The sequence below is a fragment of the Myodes glareolus genome, chromosome 11 (genome assembly GCF_982192425.1).
Source record: "Myodes glareolus chromosome 11, mMyoGla1.1, whole genome shotgun sequence".
NCBI classification, from domain to species: Eukaryota; Metazoa; Chordata; class Mammalia; order Rodentia; family Cricetidae; genus Myodes; species Myodes glareolus.
This window is the reverse complement of record NC_142036.1, coordinates 6,564,149-6,585,292: the sequence shown is the minus strand read 5'-3', so window position 1 is coordinate 6,585,292 and position 21,144 is coordinate 6,564,149. Positions and strand designations below refer to the sequence as shown.

Sequence of the window (21,144 nt, the reverse complement as noted above, 5' to 3'; positions counted from 1 at the left end):
TTGATAGTTTCCTTTGCCTTACAAAAGCTTTTTATTTTCATCTGGTGCCATATGTTAATTGGCGATCTTATTGCCTGTGCAATTGATGCTCTATTCAGGAAATTTTCTCCTGTGCCAATGTGTTCAAGGCTATTCCCCACTTGATCATCTATCAGGTGCACTGTATTTCGTTTTATGTTGAGGTCTTTTATCCACTTTGCCTTGAATTTTTGCAGGGTGATAGATGTGGACCTATTTGTACTCTTCTGCATGCTGACATCCATTTAGACCACCATTTTTGAAGATGCTTTCTTTTTCCATTGTATAATTTTTTCTTCCTTCTCAAAAACCAAGTGCCCATAGGTGTGTGAATTTACCTCTGGGCCTTCAGTTCAAGTCCATTGATCTACCTGTCTCTTTTTATGTCAATACAACAAAATTTTTATAACATTTCTCTACAGTACAGGTTGAAATCAGGGATGGTGATACCTCCAGATGTTCTTTTTTTAAAAAGTTTATTAAATTATGAAAGTTTTCATTTCCGCCCCTCCTCCCAACACCGTCCCACTCCCCCCTCCCCCTCCTCCTCCCTCTTCATCCCTAAGAGCAGTCAGGGCTTCCAGCCCTGTGGGAAGTTCAAGTTCCTCCCCACTCCTTCCAGGTCCCTGAAGGTGAGTATCCGAACAGACTGGATCCCAAAAATCCAGTATATGCAGAAGAAACAAGTCCCAGTGTCATTGTCAGTGGCTTTTCAGAAAGGCTCCAGACCAGCCACATTCAGAGATCCAGCCATATTCAGAAAATCTGTTTGGATCACATGCTCGTTCAGTCCCAGTCCAAGTGGCATTGTTGAACTCTCATTAGATCAGTCCCCTTGTATCAGTGGGTGCTCGCACCCCTCGCGGACCTGAGTTTTTTTTCATGTTCTTCCTTTTTCTGCCCCTCATTTGGACCATGGTGGGCTCAGTCTGGTGCTCCAATGTGGGTCTCCATCTGTATCGCCATCCATCGTCAGATGAAAGATCTATGGTGATAAGCAAAATCTTCATCAGTATGGTTATAGGCCAAGGCCGGTTCAGGCACCCTCTCCTCTGTCTAGAGAACAGTCTGGGGATCTCTCCTCGGACCTGGGATCCCATTTATAATCAAGTCTCCTGTAAACCCTAAAATGACTCCCTTAGTTGAGATATATTCTTCCCTGATCTCATATCCATCCTTCCTCCCTCCCCACATCCCAGTCCACCTAGCTTTCCCCATTCCTCCCCTACTCCCTTCTCTCTAACCCTCTCCCCTTCCAACAACCCTCCTACCCCCCATGCACCCGAGGTTACCTGGGACTCTTGTCTATTTCCAATCTCCAGGCAGATAGCTACATGATTTTCAACAGGTTCACGTTCTTATTTAGCTTCTCTATGATCACGAATAATAGGTTCAAAGACCTTTAATTATGGTTAGAATCCACATATGAGTGAATACATACCATATTCCTCTTTTTGGGTCTGGCTTACCTCACTCAGTAAGGCGTTTTCTATTTCCATCCATTTGCATGCAAAATTCAAGATGTCATTGTTTTTTACCGCTGAGTAGAACTCTAATGTGTATATGTTCCACACCTTTACTAACCATTCTTCTATTGAGGGGCACCTAGGTCAAAACAACTTTGAGATATCATCTTACACCTGTCAGAATAGCCAAACTCAAAAACACCAATGATAGCCTATGCTGGAGAGGATGTGGAGGGAGGGGAACACTCATCCATTGTTGGTGGGAATGCAAACTTGAGCAGCCACTGTGGAAATCAGTGTGGCGGTTTCTCAGGAAACTGGGAGTCAACCTCCCTCAGGACCCAGCAATTCCACTCTTGGGAATATACCCAAGAGATGCCCTATCATACCACAAAAGCATTTGTTCAACTATGTTCATAGCAGCACTATTTGTAATAGCCAGATGTTCTTTTATTGTACAGTATTATTTTAGCTATCCGCAACCTGATTTCTAAAGTCACTACAGAAGTTTACACTTACATCAACATGTGTCTATAGATTACCCTTTCCCTACATCCATGTCTGCATTTGTTGTCTTTTATTTGCTTGTTTACAGTCATTCTTTTTGAGCCAATAATGTAGCATTGGAGATGTTTTAATATGAATTTCATGGATGAACTAAGGACTTTGGTTGCAGACCATAGAGAATTCAATCTAGAACTAAACAGGAAATTCTTTCTGCTGGCTATGTTTTCTAATACAAGAAGGTACTATGAAGGATGCAGGGAGATAAAGACATCAATAATCTCACAGAGTATCAGGCCTTGCATTCCCCTCTATCAGCCTCCAGGTAAGAGGTACCTACTAGTGGTTCCTGTTACATGCTGAATAACCGCTTTCTAATTGGAATTGTGACCTACTCCTTAGGAAAGACTTCATCCCCGGTGAACTTGTTCAAAAACTCATGACTAGGAATGATATAGCCCAAGTAGACTCTAGTTGTATTGCTTATGGTCATGTTGTCTAACTGCCTATAAATATATATGTTTATGTATAATAGATTAGTGCTGATTTCAGCCTTGACACAGAAGCATCTTTGTGCAGTGTGTAATGATCCCTGTAGACATTCATGAATGGTCAAAGTGCAGATAATGTACAACTGAATACTCAGCCACAGTGAATCCTCTTTATCAAGGTCCTCCTTTCCACCAAATTAACGATCATCATGAAACAGAGAAAAGAAAGAATGTAATTTTCAGAGAATGAGGTTGAAAGTCATGGAATTCTATCCACAGAGATTGAAATGTTCTCATTGCACAAATGACCTCCTAGCAGCTCTTGAAACCAACCTAGGTCCTGCACAAAATCAAATCAGTTAAAATTACAGTGGCAAAGCCTGTGGAAAGGCTAAGCAAGTAAATACGTCTCTTGGCAAAACTGACAAAGTTAGTTTGATTTCTGAAAGCCACCTCTTAGAAGAAGAGAACAACTGAACACAATAAATTGTCTTCTATGTCCTTGGCACATGTGTGCCCTGCCCCTCCCCCTACTAAACCCAGTATATCTTAAAAGACTACAACACAGGTAGGGGAGGGACGCCCCATGGATCAGTAAGAGGAGATGTTAGGACTGGAAGAATTCTTAGAAGTTAAAATCACTTTTATTCTAGAAGTGTGCCCACTTGGAGGTTACTCATGACCTAGTAGATAAGGCCCACCATATCCAAACAAACAGCATTTATTAGACTAACTGAGTTATTCATTAATAAAACAAAAGAGATCAATATGTTAGAAGGCACATCCTTTGTTTTGGGAGATCATATGGGGAGCATGAGGGATATAGTGGGTGAGAATATGATCAAGAATATTGCATTCATAAATGACAATTTCAAGGGATAAACAAAATCATTCTGAAATAGCAATATTCCATATGTTTACAATTTTCATATAGATGTATAATGTCAACTGTACATATTTTCCCTACAAAGTCAACTTATCATTTTCTTGCCCCTCTACATTTGTCACTTTTATTCCATTGGACATTTTCAGTTCTACGTTCTTATATATGTGTGCGTTCGCAATTATTTCTAACTATATGATATATAAGGACTATAAATAAAACTCAGAAAATATCTGTTTCTGAGAGGGTGTTAAATTACTTAATAATGTTATCACCAATTGCATTCATTTTCCTCAAAGTTATATAACTTCCTTATACATTACTGATGAATAAATTATGTTTTATAGCATATGTATCATGTTTTCTTGATACAGTCATTTGTTCAAAGACATGTAGTTTGTGTCTATAATTGATCTACTATAGGCAATGCTGCAATAACATTTGTGTGCAAAAATTTCTGAGAAATTTTCTCTTTTAATCATTTGTGTAGGTGTTTTAGTATGCAATCTTCTAGAGCAACACTTGCCAACTTCATGTATATGAGAAAAGACAAGAAGTTCTCATAATATACTAGTTTTGAAATTCTTTTCACAACTACTAACTGTAAATCTTTTGTCACAAGAAGAAGAAATGTCTCTGGCTGAAGTCTTTTGTAAGCTGCGAACTTATGTCTTGGTGTTACATCCACAGGTCTACACAAGGATTGTGGATAGTAGGTGCTTAATTTATACAGATAGGATTAGAACTGGACTTTAGCATCCTCCTGCCTGACCCAAGGTCCCCTCCCTCTTTCTTCTAAAGCTGTACTAGGATCTTATCTAAGAGGTACACTGTTCATGAATATACAAATCACATGGTAAATATAGAGATGTCCACACCCCAGAACAACATATGATCAGTGTCCTCTCCACAGTCACAGAGCACACAGGTCCTTACCATGGAGTGGAGCTGGATAACTCTCTTCCTCATGTCACTAACTACAGGTAAAGGGACATTCCAGTTCCAAATCTGAAGAGGGAACAGGGACAGAGGTGACAATGATACCTAAACTGTCTTTTCTCTACAGGTGTCCACTCCCAGGTACAGCTGCAGCAGTCTGGGCCTGAGCTTGTGAAGCCTGGGACCTCAGTGAAATTGTCCTGCAGGGTCTCTGACGATATCAGTTATTACAATATTGACTGGGTGAAGCAGAGTCCTGGTCAGGGCCTGGAGTGGATTGCATGGATTTATCCTGGAGATGATGACACTAAATACAACGAGAAGTTCCAGGGCAAGGCCACACTGACTGCAGACACATCCTCCAACACAGCCTACATGGAGCTCAGAAGCCTGACATCTGAGGACTCTGCGGTCTATTACCGTACAACACACAGTGCTGCAACCACATCCTGAGTGTGTCAGAAACCCTGGGCGAGCAGGAAGTTGCCCTGGGACTGAGATGACAGAGACGACTAGCCTGAAGATTTACACAGAAATAATCTTCTGAGTGTCTGTTTTTCTACCTCCTTCTCTATAAATAAAATGATGTTAATTGACCCCCATTTACATACTTCTCAGTAATAAAACACTAAAGAAGGGAAAACTGTGTTAATACATAGTGACAAAATTATCTCTGGATTCGAAGTGACTTGAACTTTTTGAAGTAGCTTTGAATAATGTGTAATATAAATTTTACCAGTAAAGTTCACATAAACATCATCCTACCAAATCAAAACTCCTCTCACCGTCTTAAGTAGCATGATTGTTTTTTTTTTTAAAATTCTACCCATGTTGTGCAGCAGAATTTCAATTTCTCAGAATGGAAGAGACATTTACATCATAAAGTACTACCACATGGGTGTAAATCTTATAAGTTAACAAAAATATCACTAATCAATTTTCATAGAACTGATTTATTTACCCAGTGTGTACACATGTCAGTTAGAATAGGACTGAGGTTATTCATATTAATCTGATCTTAAGTTTATTGCCTTTCCAGAATCAGTACCCTGACCCACCGTCTCAGGCTTTTACTATGACATGACATCATCCTTCATGTTACTCTGGAGATGATGAAGTCACTCTTGTTCTATAGAGTGATTGGTTTTGGATATCTGGGCCAATAACAAGAACCATGGAATCCTGTGGTACTTGATAATTTCAAGGGGTTGATTCAGTACGAAATCTCTGTAGTGTAGAAGGATAGTTTGGCATTTTCCTGTAACCAACAAAAATCCCCTTGAAATATGAATTCTATGTACTGAATATCAATGTCATAATGTTCATATGCTGTGGTAGGCAGAAATACCATTGGCCTATTCTATGATAGAGACATTTAAACCTGTCTTCATAAAGCACTCTCCTGTCTTTACCAACAGAAAAGCATTAATGACCAGCTGGAAAGGGAATCTCCTGATTCTGTCCTTGAATTGGATAAGACTCAGCAATGTAAGGTATTAGTCAAATACCTATAAGACCTTCATTCTAGCAGCTGTCTATTGCATGCTGCATAGTCATTTATAATGCCCAAACCACTTATACTGCAAACTTAAACACCTTGTACTCGCTACTTTGTACAGCCACTGTGGAATCAGCTTGACTGCTCCAGAGGAAGACTGGAATAGACCTACCCTGGCATCCAGCTGTACCACTCTGGAACATAACCCAAAAGACTCTACATCCTACTAGAGACACTCACTCAATAATGTTCACTGCTACTCTAAAGATAATAGCCAGAAATTGGAAAGAGTCTCTTTGATCTTGTTATCATCCATTCTAGGATTCTTTTTTCTTGTGGATCCATTCTACTACCTGCCTTTGACAAGGATATTTATGATGATCTATGAATCTCATGGAGATAATGTCAAATACATTCCTATTTCAATATATGTAATTTAATCATAAATGAAAAGTCATTGTGACATTGAAATGCCTTGGAAAATGAACCAAGTTAGGTGTAGGCCTTATTGCCCATCCTTCCATGAGGGTTCAGTGCCTCAGCTGGCTCTCAGCATTGAGAGTTTAGTTTGTTTATATTGTGTTACTATAACTTTGTGATAAGTGCAAACTCATGGTTTAGACACATCTTTATGCCTTCATATTTTAAACATTTAAATAAAATATAGTTTATTCCTAAAAATGAGTTGATCATTTTTGACATAGATTTCTTTAAAGAAATCAGTTTACTCAAGTTTTTTTTTTGACATTTACAGTCATATTAATATCACAGTCACTGCGAAAGGTGTTCAAAGTTAGGCAAATAATTGTCTTTCTTAACTCTGAAACATCCAAAGTGGCAAAAAAGAGATTTCATTGTGTTTTAACATCACAGAACCAGTGAATAAAATCCTTGGCCCTGTGCGGTGACTTTCAGTGTCTTCTGTCCTTCTGGCCCTCCTCCAGTATTCTCGAGGTCTGAGAGAAATAAGTTAACTAATCATGTCTTTGCCTACAGCTTGTGTTTTCTGTTGGTGCAGTTTTTAAAGAATCGGAGGGCAGCATAAAGATGAAGCTACTGTTATTGAATAAATAGAAATGCAAATACATGAGGCAGAAATTAAATGACTATTAACAGTCAATGAAATATCACTCTCTTCCGTGTAATTACAGACTGCATAGCCGCCAGCCTGCAAGGGCACCTACTTTTTCTTGCTGCATTCACACAGTGCCCATCTGATGTGTTGTACACTGAACGCCTGTCTCTACCAGGTGGGCTACTTTCTTTGCGGAAATAGTTAACTCCCATGAGGGCTTCTGTGCCTCTCCTCACAAATGGCTCCCCCTGAATCCTGAAACTTAAGTCCTTCATCAAAGCCAGTTCCTGGCATGGAATGCAAGTCTTTTCTGGATCCCCCCAACCCTGGGTTGAAAAGCCAAAGCTGTGTCTGGGTACTCATGGTGTGCAGCCATGGACAGATTTACTTCTTCATTCCTGATGCTGATTTGCCCTGCATGTGAGTGTCAAGGCTCATTACAGGGCAGAATTATATTATCACCTATTCCGACCTTATCCCATGCTTTCCTTTATCCACAGTTGTCCTGTCCCAGGTTACCCTGAAGGAACCTGATCCTGGGCTCTTGCAGCCCTCCAAGGATCTCATACTGACCTGCTCTTTCTCTGGGTTTTCACTGAGCACTTCTGGTATAGGTGTTGGTTGGATCTGCCAGCCCTCAGTAAGGGGTTGGAAGTGGTTTGCAAACATTTGTTGGCATGATACTAAGTTCTACAACACACCCACGATGATCTGGCTCACAGTCTCCAAGGACACCAACAACTGGGAATTCCTCAAGGTCACCAGTGTGTATGCTGCATGTACTGCTAAATACTATTGTGCACGGCGAGCACACTGACAAAGTCTCAGTCGACAACTGCTTCTCAGTTGAGGGTGCTTCTCATATCCATGCCTTCGTCCTACAATTTATGGGTTTGGGAGTGAACACAGATTTTCTGCTCGCTTCTCAGGTTTCCTCTCTACTCTTTGTTTCAGAATCCTGGCATTCTGATAAACAAATGAAGTTCCCTTTGAAAATTATTCAGAAATGAGAATCTGTTGCTAAGATTTTTGTGGAGATACAAAAATGTGAACCTATTTCCAGCTTGTCTGAATGTCAGAGAATTTTTACTTGTCCAAAGTTGTTGACAAGTGTGATTGCACATCCTGACCTATGGTGCAGTTACTTGGTCCTTTTGACATTGAGATGGTCCATATAGGCAGATCCACTCCATCCTGACTAATGATCATGATTTTTAAGCATACCTCTTCTCCTTATTTTGAAATAGGAGTTTTCACCTTGGGAATCTCTTCCTTCAGGATAATTGGTCTAGGGTAGGTTCACTGCCTAAACAACAAAGTGCTAATAACTTGATCTCTTAAAGTACTGAAACAAATAACTGTTCTAGTTGTCCTTTGTATCATGTTAAAGCAGTTGCTTGTCTTCTGTTGTATTATGTGTGGAAAATTAAATGCAGCTAATTTTCAGTATTCACTGTAACCTTCTCTCGATACTATCCTATGCTTTGTTTTATTATTTTTATTCGTGTACTCATACTCTTTACTGATATTTCTAATCTCCATACCCCTACCCTGGTAAGTGGTATCTTTACTGAACCTGGTCTCCAACAGTTTTTTTTAAATTTTTATTGCTATATAAATAATAACATTCAAAATTTCCACTTTCTGCTCTCTTTCCCCCTTCCTCCTGGGGCCACAAGATCTCCCCAGAGCTGCTCCCTTACACACTGAGTCTGGGCTGTGGGCTCAGCCGGGCAAGGGCAGTTCCTGTGCTTTGAGAGCCTGCCTGAGGACAAGTAGGCCCTGAATCAGCTAAGCCACATTCCTGGCCAGCAGGAGACAGTGAACTTCTAGCAGACATCCATTGGAGGAGGGGTGAGTTTGCTCCTGGCCCGAGGGCTTCGGCTAGGAGGAATTCAGACTTTTCCCGCTCCCCTCAACTTTCTGGTTGCCCTGCAGTGGTGGCTCCACCCTGTGGAGCTCTCCCGAATCCCATCCCAGCCTTCATCCAGGTACACCTTCCTCTCTTTCCTCCTTCCCCCTGGGGCCACAAGATCTCCCCAGAGCAGCTCCCTTGCGTGCTGGGCTGGGGTTGTGAGTGTAACACGGAAGGAGGGAGTGCCTGTGTTTCAATAGACTGCCTGAGGAAAGGTAGACCTTCTGTCAGTGAAGTCCCTGCCCAACAAGGGAACCTGACCTGGTACCAGAAGATCCAATAAAGAGCAGTTGAAGGAAGAGATGGGCAGACGCCAAGGCAAGAACTCCTCCAACCATCTAAAAAACAACATGAAATCACCAGATCCCAACGACCCTACAATAGAAGTACTTGAACCTCTTAATTCAGAAGAAGTGGAAAAAAGTGTCATTATGAAAGCAATAGAGTCCCTTAAACAGGATATGAATAATTACCTTAAATAACTGGATGAGATGTACAACAAAAAGATTGAAGAAATGAGTAAAGAAATGGATGAGAAGTATAACAAAAAGTTGGAAGAAATGAGTAAATCCATGAATGATACACTGGGAAACAAAGAAAAAACAATCAAACAGGTAATGGAAACAGTTCAAGAATTGAAAACTGAAATGGAGGCAATGAAGAAAACACAAAACGAGGGCCGGCTGGATATGGAAAATCTAGGTAAACGAACAGAGACTACAGAATCAAGCATAACCAATAGGATACAAGAGATGGAAGAAGGAATCTCAGAGTCTGAAGATACCATAGAGAAAATAAATGCTCAGATCATAGAAAACAGCAAATCCAACAAATTCTCATCACAAAACATTCAAGAAATCTGGGACACAATAAAAAAACCAAATCTAAGAATAATTGGAATTGAAGAAGGACAAGAACTGCAGATCAAAGGTCCAGAAAATATATTCAACAAATTATAGAAGAAAACTTTCCCAACCTAAAGAATGATATTCCTATGAAGTTTCAAGAAACATACAGAACACCAAAAAGACTTGATAAAAAAAAATCCCCTCTCCATATAATAATCAAAACACAAAACATACAGATTAAAGAAAGAATATTAAGAGCTGCAAAGGAAAAAGGTCAAGTAACTTATAAAGGTAAACCTATCAGACTTACACTGGACTTCTCTATGGAAACCATGAAAGCCAGAAGATCCTGGATAGAGGTACTGCAGAAACTAAGAGACCATGGATGCAAACCCAGACTACTAGACCCAGTCAAGCTATCATTCACTATCAACGGAGAAAACAAAATATTCCAGAATAAGAACAAATTTAAACAATTCATAGTCACAAACCCAGACTTACAGAAAGTAATAGAAGGAAAATCACAACCCCAGGAAGCCAACATTGCCAACACTGCCTACAATAACTCAGACATCTAGCGACCCTTCACGAGCTTAACTCAAAGAAGGGACACATACAAACTCTATAAAACAAACAAACAAAAAATAATAGTAACTGGAGTCAACAACCACTGGTCATTAATATCACTTAATATTAATGGACTCAATTCACCTATATAAAGGCACAGACTAAGAGATTGGATATGAAAATATGACCCAACATTCTGCTGTTTACAAGAAACACACCTCAACCACAAAGACAGAAATCTACTCAGAGTAAAGGGCTGGGAAAAGGTTTTCCAAGCAAATGGACCTAAGAAACAAGAGGGTGTGGCCATTGTAATATCGAACAAAATTGACTTCAAACTAAAATCAATCAGAAGAGATGGAGATGGACATTTTATACTCATAACAGGAACAATTCATCAGGAGGAAGTCTCAATCCTGAATATCTATGCCCCTAATATAAAGATACCCACATATGTAAAAGAAACACTTCTAGAACTCCAGGCAATCATAAATCCACAGACACTAATAGTAGGAGACTTCAACACTCCTCTATCACCAATGGACAGGTCAATCAGACAGAAATCTAGCAGAGAAATAAGAGAATTATTGGAGGTATTGAATCAAATGGACTTAACAGACATTTATAGAACATTCCACCCAAATAGGAAAGAATATACCTTCTTCTCTGCAGCTCATGGAACCTTCTCGAAAATTGACCACATACTGGGTAACAAAGCAAACTTCCACAGATACAAAAAAATATTAGTAACCACCTGTGTCTTGTCAGACCACCATGGATTAAAGTTAGAATTCAAGAACAGTGCTACCCCCAGGAAGCCAACAAATTCATGGAAGTTGAACAGTCAACTACTGAATCACCCCTGGGTCAAGGAAGAAATAAAGAAAGAAATTAAAGTCTTCCTTGAATTTAATGAAAATAAAGACACAACATACTCAAACCTATGGGACACTATGAAAGCAGTGCTAAGAGGAAAGTTCATAGCACTAAGTGCCCAATTAAAGAAAACGGAGAAAGCACACATTGGAGACTTAACAGCACACTTGAAAGCTCTAGAAAAAAAAGAAGCTGATACACCCAGGAGGTCTAGAAGACTGAAAATAACCAAACTGAGGGCTGAAATCAACAAAATAGAAACACAGAAAACAATCCAAAGAATCAATGAATCAAAAAGCTGGTTCTTGGAGAAAACCAACAAGATTGACAAACCCCTATCCAAATTAATCAAACGGCAGAGAGAGAACATGCAAATTAATAAGATCAGAAATGAAAAGGGGGACATAACCACAGACACAGAGGAAATTCAGAGAATCATTAGACCTTACTATGAAAATATATATGCCACAAAGTTGGAAAATGTAAAAGAAATGGACATTTTTTTAGATAAGTACCATATACCAAAGTTGAACCAAGACCAGGTGAACAATCTAAATAGACCTGTCAGTCGTGAAGAATTAGAAGCTGTTATCAAAAATCTCCCTACCAAAAAAAGTCCAGGACCAGATGGTTTCAATGCAAAATTCTACCAGAACTTCCAGGAAGAGCTGATACCTTTACTCCGTAATGTATTTCACAATATAGAAACGGAAGAATCATTGCCAAACTCTTTTCATGAAGCTACAGTTACTCTGATACCAAAACCACACAAAGACACAACCAAGAAAGAGAATTACAGGCCAATCTCACTCATGAACATTGACAAAAAAATACTCAATAAAATACTGGCAAACCGAATCCAAGAATATATTAGAAAAATCATCCATTATGATCGAGTAGGCTTCATCCCAGAGATGCAGGACTGGTTCAACATATGCAAAGCTATCAATGTAATCCATCATATAAATAAACTGAAAGAAAAAACCATATGATCATTTCATTGGATACCGAAAAAGCATTTGACAAAATTCTATACCCCTTTATGATAAGGGTGTTGGAGAGATTGTGTTTATGAGGATCATACCTAAATATAATAAAAGCAATATACAGCAAGCCGACAGCTAACATCAAATTGAATGGAGAAAAACCTCAAAGCCATTCCACTAAAATCAGGAACACGAAAAGGCTGTCCACTCTCTCCATACCTTTTCAATATAGTGCATGAAGTTCTAGCAATAGCAATAAGACAACATAAGGGGATCAAGGGGATTTGAATTGGAAAGGATGAAGCTAAACTTTCGTTATTTGCAGACGATATGATAGTGTACATAAGCGACCGCAAAAACTCTACCAAAGAACTCCTACAGCTGATAGACACCTTTCGTAATGTGGCAGGAGACAAGATCAACTCCAAAAAATCGGTTGCCCTCCTATACACAAAGAACAAAGAAGCAGAGAGGAAGTCAGAGAAACATCACCTTTCATGATAGCCACAAATAGCATAAAATATCTTGGGGTAACTCTAACTAAGGAAGTGAAAGACCTATTTGACAAGAACTTTAAGTCCTTGAAGAAAGGAATTGAGGAGGATACCAGAAAATGGAAAGACCTCCCCTGCTCTTGGATTGGGAGAATCAACATAGTAAAAATGGCATTTCTACCAAAAGCAATCTATAGATTCAATGCAATTCCCATCAAAATCCCACCAAACTTCTTCACAGACCTTGAGAGAACAATAATCAAGTTTATATGGAAAAACAAAAAACCGAGGATAGCCAAAACAATCTTATACAATAAGGAACTTCTGGAGGCATAACCATCCCTGACTTCAAACTCTATTACAGAGCAACAGTGTTGAAAACAGCTTGGTATTGGCATAACAGGAGAGACGTCGACCTATGGAATGAAGTAGAAGACCCGGGTATTAACCCACAAACTTATGAACACCTTATTTTTGACAAGGGAGCTAAAGGTATACAATGGAAGAATGATAGCATCTTTAACAAATGGTGCTGGCATAACTGGATGTCAACCTGTAGAAGAATGAAAATAGATCCATATCTATCACCATGCACAAAACTCAGGTCCAAATGGATTAAAGACATCAACATTAATCTGACCACTTTGAACCTGATAGAAGAGAAAGTGGGAAGTAGTCTATAAGATATATCACAGGAGACCACTTCCTAAGCAGAACACTAGCAGTGGAGACAATAAGAGAAACAATGAATAAATGGGACCTACTGAAGTTGAGAAGCTTCTGTAAAGCAAAGGACACTGTCAGTAAGACAAAAAGTCTAACTTCCGACTGGGAGAATTTCTTCACAAATCCCTCATTAGACAAAGGTCTGATCTCCAAAATATAGAAAGAACTCACGATACTAGTCACTAAAACTCTAATTAACCCAATTAAAAAATGGGGTACTGATCTAAACAGAGAATTAACAACAGATGAACTTCTAATGGCCAAAAGGCACTTAAGGTCATGCTCAACCTCTATCAATCAGGGAAATGCAAATCAAAACAACTTTGAGATACCATCTTACACCTGTCAAAATAGCCAAACTCAAAATCACCAATGATAGCCTATGCTGGAGAGGATGTGGAGGGAGGGGAACACTCATCCATTGTTGGTGGGAATGCAAACTTCTGCAGCCACTGTGGAAATCAGTGTGGCTGTTTCTCAGGAAACTGGGAGTCAACCTCCCTCAGGACCCACCAATTCCACTCTTGGGAATATACCCAAGAGATTTCCTATCATACTACAAAAGCATTTGTTCAACTATGTTCATAGCTGCACTATTAGTAATAGCCAGCACCTGGAAACAACCTAGGTGCCCCTCAATAGAAGAATGGTTAAAAAAGGTGTGGAACATGTACACATTAGAGTTCTACTCAGCGGTAAAAAGCAATGACATCTTGAATTTTGCATGCAAATGGATGGAAATTGAAAACGCTTTACTGAGTGAGGTAAGCCAGACCCAAAAAGAGGAACATGGTATGTGTTCACTCACAAGTGGATTCTAGCCATAATTAAAGGTCTTTGAGCCTATTATTTGTGATCCTCGAGAAGCTAAATAAGAAGACGAACCTGATGAAGATTATTTATCTATCTGCCAGGAGATAGGAAATAGACAAGAGTCCCAGGTAACCTCGTGTGCATGGGGGGTTGGGAGAGTTGTTGGAAGGGGAGAGGGTTAGAGAGAAGGGAGTGGGGGAGTAATGGAGAAAGCTTGGTGGACCGGGATGGGGGGGAGGGAGGAAGGATGAATATGGGATCAGGGAAGAATATATTTCAACTAAGGGAGTCATTTTAGGGTTTACAGGAGACTTGATTATAAATGGGATCCCAGGTCCCAGGAGAGATCCCCAGATTGTTCTCTGGACAGATTAGAGGGTGCATGAACCGGCCTTGGCCCATAACCATACTGATGAATATTTTGCTTATCACCACAGAACCTTCATCTGGCGATGGATGGAGATAGAGACAGAGACCCACATTGGAACACTGGACTTAACTCCCTAGGTCCAAACGAGAAGCCAAAGGAAAGAGAATGTGAGCAAAGAAGGCAAGACCAGAGGGGAACCTTCATCCAAGGATGGATGGCGATGCAGACGGAGACCCACATTGGAGCACTGGACTGAGCCCCCCAAAGTCCAAATGAGGAGCAGAAGGAGGAAGACAATGTAATAGTAAATCAAGACTGTGAGGGATGCGATCACCCACTGATACAAGGGGACGGATCTAATGAGAGTTCACCAAGACCAGTTGGACTGGGACTGTACGAGCACGTGATCCAACCAGATTCTCCGAATTGGCTGGCCCGGAGTCTTTCTGAAAAGCCATTGACAATGACACTGGGACTTGTTTCCTCTGCATATACTGGATTATGGGGATCCAGTCTGTTCGGATACACACCTTCCTGGACCTGGAGGGAGGGGGGAGGAACTTGAACTTCCCACAGGGCAGTAAACCCTGATTGCTCTTAGGGATGGAGAGGGAGGAGGAGAAGGAGTGGTGGGAGTGGGAGGGTATTGGGAGGAGGGGCGGAAATGGAAACTTTTATAATTTAATAAAATTACTTTCCCATAAAAAAAATTTCCACTTTCTCCCCTCCTCCCATATCCTTCCCACTCTCCAACTCACCTTTTCCCCCACCCCTCCAGTACTAAGTGAGGGCAGGGTACTCTGCCCTGTGGGAATTCCAAGGCCCTCCCCTTCTCCCCAGGCCTAGGAAGGTGAGCATTCAAACAGACTAGGATCCCCAAAAGCCAGGAAATGCAGTAGAGACAAATCCCAGAGCAATTATCATTGGCTTCTCAGTCTCCCCCAGTGTCAGCCACATTCAGAGTGTCCGGTTTGATCACATGCTGATTCAATCCCAGTCCAACTGGCATTGGTGTGCTCCCATTAAATTAGGCACATTGTCTCAGTGGGTGGACCAACTCCTGGAGGTCCTGTCTTCCTTGCTCATGTTCTCCCTCCTTCTGTTCTTCAATTGGACATTGGGAGCTCAGTCCAGTGCTTCGATGTGGGTCTCTGACTCTGTTTCCATCTGTGGCAGGATGAAATTTCTATGATGATATTCAAGATAGTCATCAGTATGACTATGGGACAAAGCCAGTTCAGGCACCCTCTCCTTTACTGCCTAAGGACCTAGCTGGGGATATCCCCATGGACCCCTGGGAACCCTTCTAGAGCCAAGTCTCTTGCGATCCCAAATTGGCTCCCTTAATTTCGATATATTCTTCCTTGCTCACATATCTGCTCTTCTTCCATCTCAACTATCCCGCTCCCCCAAGCTCTCCCCAATCCTCCCGTTTTCCTATCTTTCTCCCCCTCTCTCCTTCTTCATTACTTCACTCCCACACCCATGCTCCCAACTTTTGCCTGGTGATCTTTTCTGCTTCCAATTTCCAGGAGGATATATATATATATATATATATATATATATATATATATATATATAAAATTTGGGGGAGTTCACCTTATTATTTAGCTTCTCTAGGATCTCAAACTATAGGCTCAATGTCCTTTGCTTATAGCTAGAATTCACTAATGAGTGAGTACATACCATATTCATATTTTTGTGAGTGGGTTATCTCCCTCAGGATAATGTTTTCTATTTCCATCCATTTTCATGCAAAATTCAAGGTGCCATTTTCTTTTCTGGCTGAGTAGTACTCTAATGTGTACATGTGTCACATCTTCTTTACCCATTCTTCCATTGAGGGGCATCTAGGATTTTTCCAGGTTCTTACTTTTACAAATAATGCTTCTATGAACATAGTTGAACAAATGCTTTTGTAGTATGATTGGGCATCTCTTGGGTATATTCCCAAGAGTGGTATTGCTAGATTTCGAGGTTGGTTGACTCCCAATTTTGAGAAATCGCCACACTGACTAGCACAGTGGCTGCACAAGTTTATATTCCCACCTTCAATTGATGAGTTTTCCCCTTATTCCATATTCTCTGTAGAATAGGTTATCATTGGTGTTTTTAATTTTTAGCCATTCTGATAGGTGTAAGATGGTATCTCAAAGTTGTTTTGATTTTCATTTCCCTGATCGCTAAGAAGTTGAACATGACCTTAAGCATCTTTTTTCCATTTGACTTTCTTCTGTTGAGAATTCTCTGTTCAGTTCAGTACACCATTTTTAAAGGAGTTATTTAGAATTTTAATGTCTAGTTTCTTGAGTTCTTTATATATTTTTGAGATCAGATCATTGCCTGATGTGGAATTGGTAAAAATCTTCTCCCATTCAGTAGGTTGCCTTTTTGTGTTAATGACAGTGTCCTTTGTTCTACAGAAGCATCTCAGTTTCAGGAGCTCCTATTTATTCACTGTTGCTCTTATTGTTCATGCTGCATAGGAAGTGGTCTCCTGTGCCCATGTATTGCAGGTTACTTCCCACTTTCTCTTCTATCATGTTCAGTGTGGTCAGATTTATATTGAGGTCTTTAATCCACTTGGTTTTGACTTTTGTGCATTGTGTTCGATATGGATCTATTTTCATTCTTCTACAGGTTGACATCCAGTTATGCAAGCACCATTTGTTAAAGATGCTTTCTTTCTTCCATTGTATAATTTTAGTTTCTTTTTCAAAAATCAGGTGTTCATAGGTTTGTGGATTAATATCCGGGTCTTTAATTCAATTCCATTAGTCAATGTCTCTGTTTTTATGCCAATACCAAGCTGTTCTCATTACTGTATCTCTATAATAGAGTTTGAAGTCAGAGACGGTAATTACTTCGGAAGTTCCTTTGTTGCATAGGAATATTTTGGCTATCTCCATATTTTTTCCATATAAAGTTGATTATTGTTCTCTCAAGGTCTGTGAAGAATTTTGTTAGAATTTTGATAGAGATTGCATTGAATCTATAGATTGCCCTTGGTTGAACTGCTCATTTTTACTATGTTGATCATCCCAATCCAAGAGCAAGGGAGATCCTTCCATTTTCTGGTATCCTCTTCAATTTCTTTCTTCAAAACCTTAAAGTTCTTGTCAAATAGATCTTTCACTTTTTTGGTTAGTGTCACCCCAAGATACTTTATGCTATTTGTGGCTATCGTGAAAGGTGATGTTTCTCTGATTTCCCAATCTGCTTCTTTATCCTTTGTGTATAAGAGGGCTACTCATTTTTCTGAGTTGATCTTGATTCTGCCACATCACTGAAGGTATTTTTCAGATATAGAACTTCTTTTGAAGAGTTTTTGGGGTCACTAGTGTACACTATCATATCACCTGAAAATAGCAAAAGTTTGACTTCTTCCTTTCTAATTTGAATCTCCTTGATCTCCTTATGTTGTCTTATTGGTATTGCTAGAAGTTGGAGAAAATGGTCAGCCTTGTCTTGTTCCCCGATTTTAGTGGAATGGCTTTGAGTTTCTCTCCATTTAATTTGATGTTAGCTGTCAGCTTGCTGTATATTGCTTTTATTATATTTAAGAATGGACCTTGTATTCCTAATCTCTCCAAGACCTTTATCATAAAGTGGTGTTGAACTTTGTCAAATGCTTTTTTGGCATCTAATAAAATGATCATATGGATTTTTTTCTCAGTTTATTTATATGATTGATTACATTGATAAATTTTTTATGTTGATTCATCCCTGCATCCTGGGATGAAGCCTATTTGATCATAATGTATGATTTTTTTGTTTTCTTGGATTTGGTTTACCATTATTCTATTGAAAATTTTTGCATCGATGTTCATGAGCGAGATTGGTCTGTAATTCTCTTTCTTGGTTGAGACCTTTTGTGGTTTTGGTATCAGGGTAAGTGTACCTTCATAAAAAGAGTTTGGCAATAACTCTTCTGTTTCAATATTGTGAAATACATTAAGGAGTGTAACATAAGGAGTGTTAGCTCTTCTTGGTAGTTCTGGTAGAATTCTGCATTAAAACTATCTGGTCATGGGCTTTGTTTTAGTAGCGAGGTTTTTGATGACTGCTTCTAATTCTCACGACTTATAGATCTATTTATATTATTCGCCTGTTCTTGATTTAATTTTAGAATTGTTAGTTATCTAAGAAATGTCCATTTCATTTACATTTTCCAATTTTGTGGCATACAGGTTTTTGTAGTAAGACCAATGACTCTGAGTTTCCTCTGTGTCTGTAGTTATGTCCCTGTTTTCATTTCTGATCTTATTAATTTGCGTGTTCTCTCTCTGCCGTTTGATTAGTTTGGATAGGGGTTTGTCAATCTTGTTGATTTTGTCCAAGAACCAGCTTTTTGTTTCATTGATTCTTTGGATTGTTTTCTGTGTTTCTATTTTGTTGATTTCAGCCCTCAGTTTATTTATTTCCATTCTTCTACTCCTCTTGGCTCCTGGGTAAGTCTCCTTTTTTTCCTCGAGCTTTATGTTATGCTGTTAAGTCTCTAATGTGAGCTTTCTCCGTTCTGTTTTTTTTTTTTTTTTATTGTGGGCGCTTAGTGCTATGAACTTTCCTCTTAGCACTGCTTTCATAGTGTCCCACAGGTCTGGGAGTGTTGTGTTGTGTCTTTATTTCCGTTTAATTGAAAGAAGACTTTCATTTCTCTTTTTTTTCTTCTGTGACCCAAGGTTGGTTCAGTAGTTGACTGTTCAGTTTCCATGAGTTTGTAGGCTTTCTGGGGGTAAAACTGTTGTTGAATTCTAACTTTTTTCCATGATGATCCAATAGTACACAGGTGGTTACTACAATTTTTGTTTTGTATCTGTGGATGTTTGCTTTGTTACCGATTATATGATCATATTTTGAGAAGGTTCCATGAGATGCTGGGAAGAAGGTATATTCTTTTCTGTTTGGGTGGAATGTTCTATAGATGTCTGTTAAGTCCACTTGGTTCATTACATCTATTAGTTCTCTTATTTCTCTGTTAAGTTTCTGTCTGGTTGACCTGTCCATTGGTGAGTTAGGAGTGTTGAAATCTCCTGCTATTAGAGTGTGGGGTTTGATGTATGCTTTGAATTCTAGTAATGTTTCTTTTACAAATGTGAGTGCTTTTATATTAGGGGCACAGATATTCAGGATTGAGACATCTCCTGATGAATTGTTCCTGCTATGAGTATAAAATGTCTTTCTCCATGTCTTCAAATTGATTTTAGTTTGAAATCAATTTTGTTAGATATTAGTATAGCCATATCCACTTGTTTCTTAGGTTCATTTGTTTGGAAAACCTTTTCCCAAACCTTTAATCTGAGGTTGTCTGCCTTTGAGGTTGAGGTATGTTTCTTATAAACAGTAGAATGTTGGGTCCTGTTTCCATATCCATTTTCTTAACTTGTGCCTTTTTATAGGTGAATTGAGTCTATTGATATACCACCCGGTTCTGCATCACCCTTTCGGTACGGTCCACGCACCTCCATACCGATCACGAGTTTGGGCAAAGGCCTGGAGATTGAACAAAAGACACAACACAAGAGACCAGGGTCATCCAAAAAGAGATCACTGAATGCCACATTATTTAGCTGAATGCAAGGCTAATATACCTTGGTCCCAGTAAGGGAACTCCCTCCCAACCCTAGGGGAAACTGGCGCTGTATGGGACCTGTCACCATAGGGAATTCCATCCCAGGCAGGGCGTGAAGAGCAGCAACAGCAGGGAGACCTTGGCGCCATGTAATTCTCCAGGGCAGGTGGGAAATTACCATACCAAAGGTGGACTGTGCCCTGTAGCTAAATCACCAGGCTAGCAGAATGAGCACAAGAATTAGCAGGAAGCTTTAGCTGGCTGACCAGGACTGTCCTCAGCGACGCACCCTAGGGAGTAAGGGGAGACAAGGTCCAACACATTGATATTAAGTGATATTAATGACCAGTGGTTTTTAACTCTGTTTTTTTTTGGGGGGGGTAGTAGTGTTTCTGTGTTTCCCTTATTTGTGTTGTGCTGGTGGAGGGTTGTCAGATGCCTGTCTTATTATGGGTATTTTAGGCTTCCTTAGGTTTTGGTTTCTTTCTAATACTTTCTGTATGACTAGGTTTGTGGATACATATTGTTTAAATCTGCTTTTGTCTTGGAATATCTTGTTTTCTCCATTGATTGGAAATGCAAGTTTTGGTGGGTATAGTTGTCTGGGCTTGCATTCATGTTCCCCTAGTGTCTGCTGCACATCTATCCAATACCTTTGACTTTCGTGGTTCCCATTGAGAAGATAGGTGTAATTCTGATAGTACCTTTATATGTTACTTGACCTTTTTCCCTTGTGGCTCTTAATATTTGTTCTTTATTCTGTATGTTTTGTGTTTTGATTATTATATGGTGAGGGGATTTTTTTTTGATCCAGTCTATTTGGTGTTCTGTATGCTTCTTGTACCTTCATAGAAACATGGTTCTTTAGGTTGGGAAAGTTTTCTTCTATAATTTTGTTGAATATATTTTCTGGGCCTTTTAGCTGTAGTTCTTCTCCTTCTTCTACCTCTATTATTTTTAGGTTTTGTCTTTTCATGGTGTCCCAGATTTCCTGAATGCTTTGTGTTAGGAATTTGTTGGATTTCTTCTTTTCCTTGGTCAATGAGTTTATTTCCTCTATTATCTTTTGTATCTGAGATTGTTTCTTCTATCTCTTGAATTCT

General features: G+C 39.5%; 1 gene segment (V, D, J or C); it reads left to right on the top strand.

Moving 5' to 3' along the window:
* The first annotated feature begins 4,250 nt into the window (after positions 1 to 4,250).
* The window catches only part of LOC148120320 (immunoglobulin heavy variable 1-84-like), a 192,779-nt gene continuing 175,885 nt past the window's right edge, over positions 4,251 to 21,144 (top strand). Inside the window, 1 exon segment of the V gene segment in view lies at positions 4,251 to 4,345. Within this exon segment, the coding sequence occupies positions 4,300 to 4,345 (46 nt within the window).